The sequence below is a fragment of the Tiliqua scincoides genome, chromosome 2 (genome assembly GCF_035046505.1).
Source record: "Tiliqua scincoides isolate rTilSci1 chromosome 2, rTilSci1.hap2, whole genome shotgun sequence".
In the NCBI taxonomy this organism is placed as follows: domain Eukaryota; kingdom Metazoa; phylum Chordata; class Lepidosauria; order Squamata; family Scincidae; genus Tiliqua; species Tiliqua scincoides.
Window position 1 is genome coordinate 264,893,574 of NC_089822.1, and position 15,008 is coordinate 264,908,581.

Here is a 15,008-nt window from a genome sequence, read left to right on the forward strand (position 1 = left end):
GAGGAGCTGAGGGCAGAACGTGCCCAGGCAGGAGCCGAGCAACCCTCTAACTGCAGCTGCAGTTTCTGAGGTAAAAATCCTCCCCCCTGATGTTGAGGGTCTGAGCACCTAATGCAGGATGTGGGGGGAGAAAGGAGAGCTTTCCTTGGTTGAAAACACAGTGACTTCAACCAGTACTCGCTTCCTGAGCGAAGGGAGCAATGCGACTGGTGTCAACCTGAGGAACACCCTGTGGCAGAAGTGCGGATGCTCTGCGCTTTCTTAGTGCTGTGGCCACCTGAGGACTGGGCTTCTTGTCAGGAGGGGCTGAGGCTGAGGCTCCTCCTGCTGCTCAGGTGTGGACCTGGCAGGGCTGGAGGGGCTGAACCAGGATTGCAACATCTGCCACTCTGACTGGACTCTGGGGGCCAATCCTATTCCACTTTCCAGCAGCGGTGCAGCTGCAATGCAGCCCCAAGGAAAGGGAACACATGTTCCCATACCTTGAGGAGGCCTCTGTGACTGCAGAGCGCGCAGGTTGCGGGTTCTTGGGCACCTCACAGGATGGCGGCACTTTTCAAAGGACTCCGGTAGGGAGGCTCTGCCTCACCTGCCTCCGCACTCACCGCATGTGCCTGAAGCCCAGCAGACCTGGCCTCCAGAGACCTTTCTGGCTGTTGCCACCGCCTGCCCTGTGTTGCCCACAACTCACCCCTTCTGCCCATCCTGTTGCCCCTCCCCTTGCTCTCACCCCCTTTGAAAGGGTCCCCCCAAAACCTGGTACCCCCTGAGAAAAGCCAACTCAAAGGCTGTCACGGTATGATCCCCAAGGTGACAGGTAATTTGCTGGCTGCACAGTAACAGGCCTGAAGCCTTGGCCAAACCAGGACTGCGCAGCATCCTGGGAGCCTCATGCTGATGCAATATCTGGTGATATTGCATCAGGTGATTTCATGTGAGTGTGTGTGTGTGTGTGTGGCAGCAGCTGCACAGTCAGCATGACTGTGCAGTATTCCCAACGCTGTGATTGGCTGCAGGAAGTATAAATGTCCAGCAGAGGCAAGCAAGTGTGTGGGAGAAGCAGAGCATTGTGAACCGGAGGCTACGTTGGTTGGAGAGTGGATCGTGTACCGTTTGTACTACTTGGACTCTGCATATATCTGTACATAGTAAAGGAGGAGTGTGGTGGAGAACCTCTGCCTCTGAGTCTTCTTTGTCGCCGGGGGTGATAGTGCTTCGGCCTTGAGGTACAGAAACAACAACAGCTGTGCAGCTTTCTGCCGTGCCAAGCCGTTGGCGGAGCTCCAGCGGCAGACCGGAGCGGTTCCAGAGCGGCCTGGGCGCAACGCAGCTCACAACAAAGGCAGGCCCTGTGAACCCTGAAACTCCCCAGGTCCCTCCACCTGCCTCCTCCCTCCTGCTCCTTCCACCGTCTCCATGGCAACCCCTGGGGCAGTTCACTGCAGCCCTCCTTCGGCCTCTTGCGCCTGAGAAAAGGCCTGAACTAGCTTCCCATCAGGGCATGGAGGGGGGAGAGGAAGGAAGCGACCCCCTGATGGCAGCATTCAGCGCTTCCTGGTCTCTCTAGGCTCCTCTTTTTACCCCTTGTAGCCCTGGGTTGTCTTCTATGCGCGTCCAGGGACAACAAACTGCTTCATGCAAAGTCAGCATTCATGGTGCCTGCTGAGGGGCAGGAAGTGACATCATTGAGCAGAGTGATGTCATTAAGCAGTAAGTGACATCACTGAGCAGAAAGTTACGTCATTAAGCAAAAGTGACGTCATTAAGCAGAAAGTGAAATCACTGAGCAGAAAGTGACGTCATTAAGCAGTAAGTGACATCACTGAGCAGAAAGTTACATCATTAAGCAAAACTGACGTCATTAAGCAGAAAGTGAAATCACTGAGCAGAAAGTGACGTCATTAAGCAGTAAGTGACATCACTGAGCAGAAAGTGACGTCATTAAGCAGAACTGACGTCATTAAGCAGAAAGTTACGTCATTAAGCAGAAGTGACGTTATTAAGCAGAAAGCGATATCACTGAGCAGAAAGTGACGTCATTAAGCAGAAGTTACTTCATTAGACAGAAGTGACATCATTAAGCAGAAGTGACGTCATTACGCATATGATGGCCAGAAATAAGCATTTTATTCTCATATAGAAACTCATTAGCTGCCAAGGACAGAAGAGCAAATGCGCAAATCTTGTTCATATTTTCAAGATATGGGAGATCCCAGATATAATGGGGGCCAGATAAATGGCTTCTGCGGCCACATCTGGCCCACAGGCCTTACATCTGACACCCCTACACAAGGCTACTCATGACTGACACACTTTTTTCCTGGCAGGGTTTCTGGGCCTTTAGCAATGGCCTGATAGGATGAAACCAGGAGGTGCAGCTCCCCTCATCACTGTCTGACCGGGGTGGGGGTGGGGTCCCTCAGCAGGGTGCCTACTGCAGAGGGCCCTCCACCCAGCTCAGTGGGTCCTTATCCTCATCTCCCATGTCTCCCACCACACCAACAGTCCACGTAAGAAGGGGGAGCAATCTGTGCAATGGCCACAGTGGCTGGCAAGGCACAATGTTTCCCAAGGAGATAGAGCAGGTATTAGAGGTGAGGCCCCAATAGCTGCCAAAGGAGGTCATGTGCTGACACCAGCCCTGGTCACTGTTTTTCGCCACAGTTGAACACAGTAAAGCGTTCTGAATTTCCGACGTTCTTCATGCCACAAAAGGAACAGGTGTCCCAACTGTGGTAAAAAAGTGCCAACCACCTTCAGGACCACCTTTTACAGCTCTCATGTTCCCATAGAGATAACACAATTGTGTGTCGTCGTCGTCGTCCCAAAAAAACCCAGCATGATACACTGTCATGTGATGATACAAAGCTGCAGCCTATGGAGTCAGACTATTGGTCAATCTAACCCAGTATTGTGTACATTCTAGAACAGTGCTTCCCAAACTTTTTAGTACCAGGACCCACTTTTCAAAATGACACTCTGTCAGGACCCACCTAGTTTTACGAGACTTTAAAAAAAAAATATAGAAAGGAATAATATGTTTATTTATTTACATGTACTAATACCCAGAAAAAAGATGCTTCAACATTTATCTCCCTATACAGTGGTGCCTCGCAAGACGAATGCCTTGCACAACGAAAAACTCGCATTTTGCGTTTTGCGATTTTTTGGTGACTCGCAAGACTAATTTTAATGACCGTGCTTCACAAGATGAATTTTTTTTTTATGCTTCATGCCAGTTTTTGCTCACATTCGCCCTAAGGAAGGGGGAGGATCTTCATGCCAGTTTATGCTCACATTCACCCTAAGGAAGGGGGGATCTTCATGCCAGTTTATGCTCACATTCACCCTAAGGAAGGTGTGCGCACTATCCTGTATTGAGGAGGCAGTCATGGAGGCGTCCTCCAGGTGAGGGAGTGTTTGTTGGCTTACCTTGAGGCTGCACCGGCCCTGGAAAGCTGGATAGGATTGGGCCCATAGACAACAAGTAAAGGGCACGTTTAATTTCAGGTCAGTTAGAGAAGAGAGATACTTGCAAATAGCTGTATTTGGCAGTGGTGGAGCTGGGGTGGGGGCAGGGGGGCAAAAGACCCAGGCACTGCACCTGCTGCGCACTCGTTGCACCCCCACCCCTGCCACCTCCGACTGCCGCGCCACCCTGCCTGCCCATCTGAACCACAGGCAAGTGAGGTTCCACACAGTGCTTGGCAGTGGGCGAGAAGCCTTCAGAGGCTTCCTCCGCTCCAGTTTCATAGGGACACCAGAAGTATTGTTTAAAACAGTGGGAGAAGCCTCAGAAGGCTTCTCAACCACTGCGGAACATCATGCAAGGCTCTGAGTCTCAGTAAGCTTCCTGGGGAGGAGGGGGTGGCATACTGGAGGAGGGAGGTATGTTGTGGACCTGACCGGAGTAACCATGAGGGCAGGTCCTTGTTGGCAACCTTCAGTCTCGAAAGACTATGGTATCGCGCTCTGAAAGGTGGTTCTGGAACAGCGTCTAGTGTGGCTGAAAAGGCCAATTCGGGAGTGACAATCCCTTCCACACTGGGAGCAAGTGCAGTCTGTCCCTGGTCTGTCTCCCTGTCTATGGGTCTTCCTTCTTTGCCTCTTTGCCTCAGTCTGTTGGCCAAGTGTCTCTTCAAACTGGAAAAGGCCATGCTGCACAGCCTGCCTCCAAGCGGGCCGCTCAGAGGCCAGGGTTTCCTACCTGTTGAGGTCTACTCCTAAGGCCTTCAGATCCCTCTTGCAGATGTATCATAGCTGTGGTCTACCTGTAGGGTGCTTTCCTAGCATGAGTTCTCCATAGAGGAGATTCTTTGGGATTCGGTCATCATCCAATCTCACGACATAACCGAGCCAACACAGGCGTCTCTGTTTCAGCAGTGCATACATGCTAGGGATTCCAGCATGTTCCAGGACTGTGTTGTTTGGAACTTAGTCCTGCCAGGTGATGCTGAGGATGCGTCTGAGGCAGCGCATGTGGAAAGTGTTCAGTTTCCTCTCCTGTTGTGAGCGAAGAGTCCATGGCAGGACCTGCCCATGAAGAGGGCAGGTCCACTACTGGTATTTGGACAGCAGGAGTTAGTTGGTAAGGAGACTAAATCTTTCTGGGGGGTGGAGAGAGAGATCAAAAGGGGGGGAGGAAAGGTCAGCCATCCTAGTCTGCTGGTTATGGCTTGAGTGTGAAGTTCTTCCTGAGCAGCAAAATAGGGCTGCAAAGTTTCCAGGTTCCAGAGGAGGAAAAGTGGAGCAAAAGCTGACCCTGTTCAAAAACGAAGGTTCAAGACATCTTGCTGGAGAGAAAGCTGGCCTTCGGGCACATTCCTAACCAGGTCTACTCAGAAGTAAGTCCTATTTTGTTTTATGGGGCTTCCAGAGCAGGAAGTTATAGGACCTTTTACAAAGGAAAGAAAGGAATTTTGGGCAGGACAAAGGAGTTTGGGGAGGTCCTATCTTGAGCTTCCTGGCCTGGTCTTCCAGAAGGACATAAAAAGTGTGATGGCCATCTAGGGGAGTGTTGCAGGGTGTGTTGCTCAGATTGGGGACTTCTTGGTCAAGAGTCTGAAAAGAACTACCCAGTTGGGCAATTGTCATTTAATTTAACATTCAGGCAGGAATTCTTGCTAGCTATCCTTTTGTCAGATTTCAAGTACCCAGATTTAACTGACCTCCGAGGAGCCTCTCCTTGGGAGCCAGCAAAATCTCTCACCTTTCAGCAGATCAGGGAGGCCTGCCCAACTCTAAAACCAAGATAAAGTTAGTTTAAACTGCATGTGCTTGTGATAGAGATTTTAGAGGGTTAACCTAACTTCGCTTCAGATGAAGGAAAATAACTGAAATAGGAGCCAAGAAGAAGGCTGGTCTTTCTCTTAAAAACAGGATAGCCATTATGTCAAAGTGACCTGCACAAAGAGAACATGCACGTCATAGCTTTCCCAAAAGGAAAGTTCCAGGGTCTTGTGTAACAAAGTTGTGGGACATGAACTTTTCCTTAGAAGGGTAAAAATGACTTTCTAGTTAGGGCTGGAACCATGCACCAGTGTCAAAGTATGCCCAAATTAGGAGGTGGAAGTGACATGCAGTGTCACATGGGTGTCTTGTTTGTCGCAGGTTATAAATATGAGATTCTGGGTGTGGTTCTCTGAGAAACTAGGAGTAAACGTCTGTATCCAACTGAATCAGTGAAACTGTAAATAGCTGTAAATAAAACCACTAAACACTTGTAAGAGTCTGTGACTGTTTAGCATTGGGTCAGTGACGGAATCTGGGAATCTTTCCATCAATGGCGACTCCTTGCTGATTGTTCTCTGCTAAACAGTTGTACAACAACTTAGGAAAATTGGGGAAAAAGAAGTTTGGATACAGATTTCCTCTTTGCTTTTTTTCTCCCCTGGTTGCATGTTCTACTGGTTGTGAGTGGAGGTGCAAGCAGGTAAGTGCTTGTCTAAGTGTTAGTCTGTCTGATGTCTGTGTGTTACTCAGTGTAGTAGTTGTCAACCTTCAGTCTCGAAAGACTATGGTATCGCGCTCTGAAAGGTGGTTCTGGAACAGCGTCTAGTGTGGCTGAAAAGGCCGATTCGGGAGTGACAATCCCTTCCACACTGAGAGCAAGTGCAGTCTGTCCCTGGTCTGTCTCCCTGGCTATGGGCCTTCCTTCTTTGCCTCTTAGCCTCAGACTGTTGGCCAAGTGTCTCTTCAAACTGGGAAAGGCCATGTTGCACAGCCTGCCTCCAAGTGGGCCGCTCAGAGGCCAGGGTTTCCCACTTGTTGAGGTCCACTCCTAAGGCCTTCAGATCCCTCTTGCAGATGTCCTTGTATCGCAGCTGTGGTCTACCTGTAGGGCGCTTTCCTTGCACGAGTTCTCCATAGAGGAGATCCTTTGGGATCCGGCCATCATCCATTCTCACGACATGACCGAGCTAACGCAGGCGTCTCTGTTTCAGTAGTGCATACATGCTAGGGATTCCAGCACGTTCCAGGACTGTGTTGTTTGGAACTTTGTCCTGCCAGGTGATGCCGAGAATACGTGATGCATGTGGAAAGCATTCAGTTTCCTCTCCTGTTGTGAGTGAAGAGTCCACGACTCGCTGCAGTACAGAAGTGTACTCAGGACGCAAGCTCTGTAGACCTGGTTCTTGGTATGTTACGTCAGCTTCTTGTTGGACTCTCTTTGTGAGTCTGGAAAACGTGGTAGCTGCTTTACCGATGCGTTTGTTTAGCTCGGTATCGAGAGAAAGAGTGTCGGAGATCGTTGAGCCAAGGTACACAAAGTCATGGACAACCTCCAGTTCATGTGCAGAGATTGTAATGTACTCAGTGTACTGGTCAACCAAAGAGGTTGCTGCAGTGACTTTGCTATGGAAGGTGTGAACAACCTCTTAAAACAAGGTAAGTGCGAGCAGGTAAGGGTTCCTAGTCTTGCATCTTAGGTTAAACCTTGTTAGGGAAATAAGGGCCCTTAATGATAATTGCTTGGGGATAATTGTGTGTTATCTCCGGTTATTTTGACTGTCTTTGGCAGGGCAGTCCCTTGAAGTTGTGCCAGGTCAGTTGTAAACTTCCGAGAAACTTTGAGAAACAGTTTCTTAACCAGTTCTGGGTTGTGTCCAGAACTGCAGTGTACAGGTGGAATATTCTATTGTCTGGAAATTAAACACTTTGTTTCTCGGTAGATAAAAGAACTACCTGTGGCGAGTGTTAGTAAGCGAAATTCTGCAATAGTATCCTTCAGGATTTATTGCTGCTCCCTGTCTATTGGAAAAAGGCAGAGAAAGAAAGTTCTTGTGTTGTTAAATGTTAAATGTGTCTGTTTCTGGGAGTTAGGCTAGCAGTTTGGCAGTTGTCCCAGAACTGTCTGTGAAACTGCTTTCTGTCTAAGGCTTGCTCTTGAGCTCTAAGTCAAAGTGTTTTTGATTTTAAATATTGACAACAGTGCTGTGTGCTTTCCTGTGCTGTTTTTGAAAAAAAAGTCATAGTAAGTCAGTTAATCAGTCATAGTGAATTAGTTAGTCGCAACATGGAACAAGGTAAGGATGTGCAAAACAGGTTTTCCCAAGAAAGAAGTGAAGGATGTCAAGATGTAGAGAAAATTGCATTAAGGGTTTGGGAGGAGCAAGATAAAAAGCAAAAAGTTAAGAAGTTAAAAGGGAAAGTTTGCCCATTGTTGATCCAACAATGAGATCTAATAGAAGTTAGTACCTGAAAAGTGATAATGTTACCTTGGCATTTGAAGAGAAAAGGTAAGATTTTGACATTTTGCATGTAAATTAAAGCTGTAAATTAAAGCATGTTTAATGTAAAATATACTATCTGTGTATCTGTGGATGAGTGAATGCAGTGATTGTTCACTGTGGAGTGTTTGAAGTGTGTCCATGGACAAAAATGTGTGGAATGTGAAAGTTCGTATGATAAAGTCAATATAATAATATGCTGCAGTATTTCCTCTTTGTTCATACTGAGCCAGAAAATTGGCTTGACTTTGAATAAAGGAAATTTAGGGAGTAACTTTAGGAAGGTCAGAAGCAGCTAAAATGAGGTATTCTTCATCAAATTTCTTCGCTCACAGTAATTGTTTTATAGATTAGCACTTCCAAATGGTCAGCTTTTGTGTTGCTGCTTGGGTTTAGCGCACCCTTCAGAAGGGAAGCCTTCAGAAGGAAAAATTTGGCTGCAGCTGCTGGGCTGACGGAAGAATTAGTTAGAAGTGCTATTTTCTCAAAAAATTAGCTGAAGTTACTTCCAAAGTGACTGTGAACTTAGGTAATGAGCTCATCATGTGTCTGTTGTATGTTGTTTGTCTGTTTCAATGGTTCGTGTTATGCTTCTCTAATTCCTCTTAGCTTGCAGTTGGCTTGAGTTGCACTGAGCTGCGCTGCGCTGGCTGGGTAGAGTCAGCTAGGGTTGTTTAAAGGCAGTGAGGTGCTTATTGGGAACGGAGAGTCTGTGGAAGGAACCAGACTCTGTTGGAGTGCAAGCTCACTCCAATTATTTAGCCTGGCCAGGTGGGATTGGGGGAAATTTTCCCTGGTATACAAATGCAATGCATTGCTGTGAGTTCCCATGCTTTGGGATTTTTTTGGAAAATCCTGGTTTTCAGTTTAAATGAGCTGTTGCTCTGAAATAGGCTTTCCTCCTGCCTTTGTGAAGCTGGGTGTGGCTTCGCTCTGTGTCTTTCTGGGTGTTCAGCCAATTGTTTGGCAGTCGTCCCAGACTGGTTGCGTAGCCTGTCTGTTATAGCTGTTTTTAAACTGTGGTCTGCTCAGTGCGAGTGAAAATTTTCCTTTCTGCGCAGCCTGTCATTTGCCTGTGACTCACTCAGTGTTTGATTTTTGAATTTGCACTGGTGTGTGTGTGTCTGCTGAATGAAAGGGGTTATTAGAAATTAAATTTTTAGGCATTTTGCCTGCACTGCAGTCCCAGAAATGCTGTCCAGCCATTGCTGAGTGCTGAGAGAGAGTAAAAGTTTTAAACAGAATTTTTACTTGCAAGTAAAATAATGTTTTAACTTCCTTAGAAATTAGTTAAATGAAATAGTGGCTGCACCACTTTCCTAAGTTTTGTTATGCTTGGTGATTTCTATCAAGTTTACCTTGGCTGAGAATGCATAACAGTAAATAAAGTATATATATGTAAAGCTAACTGAAGGAAGTTTTGGGGAGCACATCCAACTATGAATTGAATTGAGGATGAATTGGCATGATCACCCTCAATAACTGATGTTATTGATGATTGTAATAGTGATGTTCCCTTCAATTTTCTTATTATGTTAAAGAAAGTTAAATGTAAGAACAACATAGGTGATGTATACAAATCAAGTTAACACTAAGGAATGTTCATAATCAGCAAAATGATTGTGAAAAAGTATTTAGCGTGGATTTATAACCAATAGCATGTCGTGGTATTGAAAACTGTTAATTACAATGTTCTTTTTAACCTTTCTTTTCTTCTTTGAAATTCCTCTACTGCCTACAAGGTTAAAATGAGTCATCTAATTCTGTTTGAGTAGTCAAAATAAGCTTCTAGTTTTTGAGTCCTTTTGAAAACCTGTAGTTGACATACAGTCCCTTTTCTTTCCCTGGCATATAAGTAAGTAAATAAGTTGTTCTGTTGTGTTATTATTGAGAAGGAAACTTATAGTTTCTGTTTACAGGTTTAGCTTACAGGAACAACAGCATTCTAAAAGGGGAAAACACAAAGCTGATTAAGTACCAGATGAAATGATTAATTTTGTTGTGTTGTGTCATTTGGCATTTGTTGTGTTTCCTTTTGTTTCTTTTAATAGTGTGTTAAGTAAATATGTACTATCAGGTATATGTTTAAAGGAGTGTTAAAAATAATCTGCCAATGCAGGAACAAAGTAATTTGAGTAGATATTGTTTAAAAATATTGGAACAAAAGAAGCAAGTCAAATAGTTCCAATAAATGAAATTACAAACAATAGTACACATCCATAATAGTACAAAAGGAACAAGTCTGGGTGAGTTGATTTAATCTGTATGTTCTTATATGAACTATCTCTCATAGGTTCATTTGTATGCTTGTAATACCAAAGGCTTGTATGTAAAACAAAGTTCCAATTCTTGCTGTGAACGGATTGCTAGTACCTTGCAGCAGTGGACTTTAGCTAGGACAGGTGTGGGTGGAATTGGGACTACCGCCAGAAGATATCGAGGAGGACCAGTTAGATAGTAACCTGTTTTACTCTGTATGTTTTTATCTTTGTATTGCGTTTACCCCCCAAGCATAAAGGCTTGTAACTTGGAAAATCATAAATGTGTGTGTGAATGTATGCTGCCACAGCTAGCATAAAATAACTTGCCAGAGGCTTCTGGGAATTTTCCAATTCTGGGAAATTTGCCAATATTGCTCAGAGGAAATGAAAAAATGTTTCCTTTGCTTGTGAGTCTAAAAAAAAATGAAACTTTTGAAAGTTCTAAATGAATGAAAAAAAATGAAGCTTTCTGTTTCTGTTTCACAGGTCCTAACAAGTCTAACGAGGTTCTAGTGCATGTGTTTGTGGAGAATAATCACAAAAAGCTTGAGAGCTGTCCACTTGGAATAAACTGCCAACTGCAGACGGAGTAAAAAAAACGGAATGGACTTTATTTGGAAAGAAAGATGATTAAAACGTTTGACGTCCTATGAAGCACTACCTTGAAAAAAATGGACCCTTTTCTTAATGAACTCTTTCTTAATGATTGCAAACTGCAAAAGCATTTGTAGTCTCTAAACTGTTGTAATGAGATGTTTTAAGATGTGTTTGCACTGCTCCAACATTCTTCACATTTCAATGTTTTGTGATGTGTTTATTATGATGTGGTTATTATGTTTAATTTCTATTATGGTTTGTAATGTTGTTGTTTTCTTATTGTGGTAGATGAATGTGCAAGAGTTAAGTCGTATGGGGTGTCTGAAGTGTAAAACAAACTGTTTATTGTTTGCTTTGATTAAAATCAGTCAAAAGAGCAATGAGGAGGAAAAATTAGCTAATAAGTGTAAAATGGGTAACTTATTGCAAAAGCACCCAGTTGAAGGAGGTGCTGAAATCCAAAAGACACTACACTGTGGGTAAAATGTCTCTTTAAAAAATATTTTTCAAAGGATTCCCGATTTAGTTTAAGTGTGTCTAACCACAATAGTTATCTGATTTATCACACTTGTGCTATGCTACACCATCAAATGTGCTACATCATGCGAAGGAAATTGCCTACCATACACAGTAGAATGACAAAGGTGAGATGACAAGTTTTCATAAGGTCAAACTACACTTATAAGATATCTCTACATGGAAAACATCTTCATACTAGATTAAGCTGTGCACACTGTACACAAATATAAAGTGGTCTGTCCTTAGTATTATTTAAATCTGAAAAAAGTTAAAAGAGCAAATTCTGGAGTACTTCTTTTGCAAACGTGTGCATTGAGCATTGTGTCGGCCATAGAAGCTAACTGCTAACAGCATGGCAGTGATCTTAAGGTTACTTAAGTCTGAAGGGACTTGAGTTGGCTTAGATTGCAAGGCCAAGTAAGCAGCCCATGGAATAAACAAGGTGGCACGGATGCTCTTTGCAAGCATTGATGTGAAAATATGGGAGTACTAACAGAAATGAGAAAAGAATTAAATATTGAATTGCTAAGGATATTGCATTTTATGCAGTGAAATATATATTTTTAGAAATATACCTTAGTCTACTGCTAACATACATAATGTCTATCATCCCTTGCATGCCACAGGGAGATTCCCTGGAAAACTGCTTTGTACCCCTCTAAACTACACCATTAGCTATCACCATGGCAGGTTCTCTTTCATGCTGGTCTCCCAAGTACCAGAAGTATGTTCCCCTCACAGTTCCAGAGGCAGGATACTGGAGTTGACATAGGTGAGAATTCAAAACCAAACTATTAAGGTGCACTCAAGAAGGTGTGGTTAAGACTTAGTGCCTTAGTTTGACATATACACACTGTCACATAATATAAAGAAACAAATGCACCTACATAACAAGGAAGGCCTAACAAAAGTTCAAACAAACATGCATGTTCCCAACCAGATATATAGCAATATATAGCATATTTGGCCAAGATGTTCCATTTTGGCCAAAGAAAATAAACTGATAGAGATTTTAGAGGGTTAACCTAACTTCGCTTCAGAAGAAGGAAAATAACTGAAATAGGAGCCAAGAAGAAGGCTGGTCTTTCTCTTAAAAACAGGATAGCCATTATGTCAAAGTGACCTGCACAAAGAGAACATGCACGTCATAGCTTTCCCAAAAGGAAAGTTCCAGGGTCTTGTGTAACAAAGTTATGGGACATGAACTTTTCCTTAGAAGGGTAAAAATGACTTTCTAGTTAGGGCTGGAACCATGCACCAGTGTCAAAGTATGCCCAAATTAGGAGGTGGAAGTGACATGCAGTGTCACATGGGTGTCTTGTTTGTCGCAGGTTATAAATATGAGATTCTGGGTGTGGTTCTCTGAGAAACTAGGAGTAAACGTCTGTATCCAACTGAATCAGTTAAACTGTAAATAGCTTTAAATAAAGCCTCTAAACACTTTTAAGGGTCTGTGACTGTTTAGCATTGCGTCAGTGACGGAATCTCGGATTCTTAACAATCACTTGGGAAAGAAGGTGTGTGTAACAGCTCAGACCCCATTGTCATACATGTGAATTTCTTGCCCCAATGTGCATTACTTTACACGTGCAGCACAATCCTATTTTGTGCTGGAATAGGCAAGCCAGGAGGCTTGCACCGTATCCAGCACAAGGTAGGGCCCCTGAAGTGGCTCCGCCAAAGGTAAGGGGAAACTCTTGGGTAAGCCACCCTGGCCCCAATGGGCCTTGTGTCACAATGGGGACTTGTGCCACCCCTGAGGTGCAAGGAACGGAAGGGAAGAGCAAGGGAAGAACCATAAATGATGCTGTGAGCAGCTTAGAGGAAAGATGGGAAAGAAATGAAATAAACCTTCAGAGATGCACACACAAAATACACACATCTATTTATTTAACGGAATGTAAGTTGCCTGACACCCCCATGAGAGCTAACAATTCCCTTAAAAAATTTAAAAGTACAAATACAATTTAAAAGCAAAGTTTAAAAATGAAATTAAAAAAATTCTGTCGCTGGACCCTGAGATCCCACACAGTAGCCATGGACAGGTCTATCCTCCATGAATGGGCCCAACCCTCTTCTGGCCTCCTTTTCCTCCCCCAAACGAGGCAGCTCACAGTCAAACAGATTCTTCCAGGCACAGAAACTAGAGGTGTATGAGGAAAGTTCTTCAGTACAAGGGTTCGTTCTGGCAATGTCCAACAGAAGAAACACAGCCTGAACAAAATCTTGTGCGGGGGAGGGGGCTCACGCGTGGCGGCACAGTCATTGCCACCCCTCAGGGTTACCTCACTCTTGGGGGCTCCTACACTCCAGAATCTGGTGTCTTAAGGGGCAGCTTGTTTTCCAAACCCCAGCAACCGATAGCCAGGGTGCCAGCCAACATATCGCTGTAAGAGCAGACCAGTACCTTGGGTTGTAGGGTCCTCCCACCTCCAGGGAAGGGTTGGCATGAGGGTTGCATTGGTGCTGGCCAGAGCTCAGGGGTCCATGCAAACCAGACCCCCATTCCGGTCCCCCCTCTCCTACCCCTTGGGACATGGCCCAGGATTTTCCATACCACTCAGTTCCTCCCGTCCCCCTTGCCTAGGTTGTGCTCCTTCTTTATTCGCACTCCTTTCAACCACTTTTTCCAGTCAGGCCTCTCCTCCATATGCTGCCTAATCAGAGTTTTGACTAAAGCTCTTTCCGCACTCCAAGCCTTCCTTGTGAGTTCTCTCTACATGATGATTTGAGACCCGTGGATGTGTTTATCCATGGGGAGCAGGACTGCCACCTGCCTCTCAGGATTTGTGCTCAGGCTGGTGCTCTAGCAGGAAAGCGACCCCTCCCTCTAACACAGGGGTGTCCAAAGTTTTTGGCAGGAGGGCCACATCAGCTCTCTGACACTGTGTCGGGGGCCGGGGGGGGGAAAGAATTAATTTAAATTGAACATTTGAATAAATTTACATAAGTTTTCATAAATGAATATATTAAAGATGAACTTATATGAATGAATGAAGGTCTTGCAATAGCTCAAGGCCTATAAAAGGCCTTGCACAAAGCAAGGCTGGCCTTTCCTTTGCTGCCACTGCTGCATCACAGATATGAAAGAGCAAGCAGTGGAAGGAGCTCTCATCCCACAGCTCACACAAGAGGTCAAACAGTCGCCCTCACGCTGAGAGAAGTTGCATTGGGCCAGTGTGGGCTTCAACAAATCTCCGGAGGGCCAGAGGCTCATTGGAGACTGGGGGCTCCCTGAGGGCCGCATTGAGAGGCCGCGAGGGCTGCTAGTGGCCCTCGGGCGGGGGGTTGGGCACCCCTGCTCTAACATGTTGCTGTTGGAGCCATTCAGTGCCAACTGATTGATTGGGATCAATGATTCCTTATCTGTGGATTGGGTACCTCCTGGGATTTCCAGGAACTTAAACTGTGCAGATACCAAGAACTAACTGTATATACTTTCCCCCTGTGTGGGATCCTTTATGCACAGCCAGGTGTGAGCTCTAACTGAAGCTCTTTCCACACTCCAAGCATTCATATGGTTTCTGCCCTTTGTGGCATCTTTGATGGATGGTAAGATTTCTGCTGTTACAGAAGCTCTTTCCACACTCCAAGCATTTATATGGCTTTTCTCCTATGTGGGTTTTTTGATGCAGAGTCAGACTTGAGTTCACACTGAAGCTCTTTCCACACTCTTAGCACTGATATGGTTTCTCCCCTGTGTGGGTTATTTGGTGCACAGTCAGGTTTCTGCTCTGTTTGAAGCTCTTTCCACACTGCAAGCATTTGCAGGTTTTTTCCCCTCTGTGAATTCTCAGATGCACATCTAATTGTGAGCTCCGACTGAAGCTCTTTCTGCATTCCAAGCACTTATATGGCTTCTCCTGTGTGTGTTCTTTGATGTCTTACAAAGTCTGCCTTA

The 15,008-nt window shown here is 45.0% G+C and overlaps 1 protein-coding gene across 1 annotated transcript in view; it reads right to left on the minus strand.

Annotated features, from left to right (window-relative positions):
* Positions 1-15,008, minus strand: part of LOC136640310 (zinc finger protein 850-like) — a 196,950-nt gene that overhangs the window by 45,191 nt on the left and 136,751 nt on the right. Inside the window, exons 14-15 of the mRNA XM_066615337.1 lie at positions 14,283-14,291; positions 13,003-13,016 (exon numbers count right to left, since the gene is read on the minus strand). Coding sequence (XP_066471434.1) covers positions 13,003-13,016; positions 14,283-14,291 — 23 coding nt within the window. The remainder of the gene's footprint in view (positions 1-13,002; positions 13,017-14,282; positions 14,292-15,008) is intronic.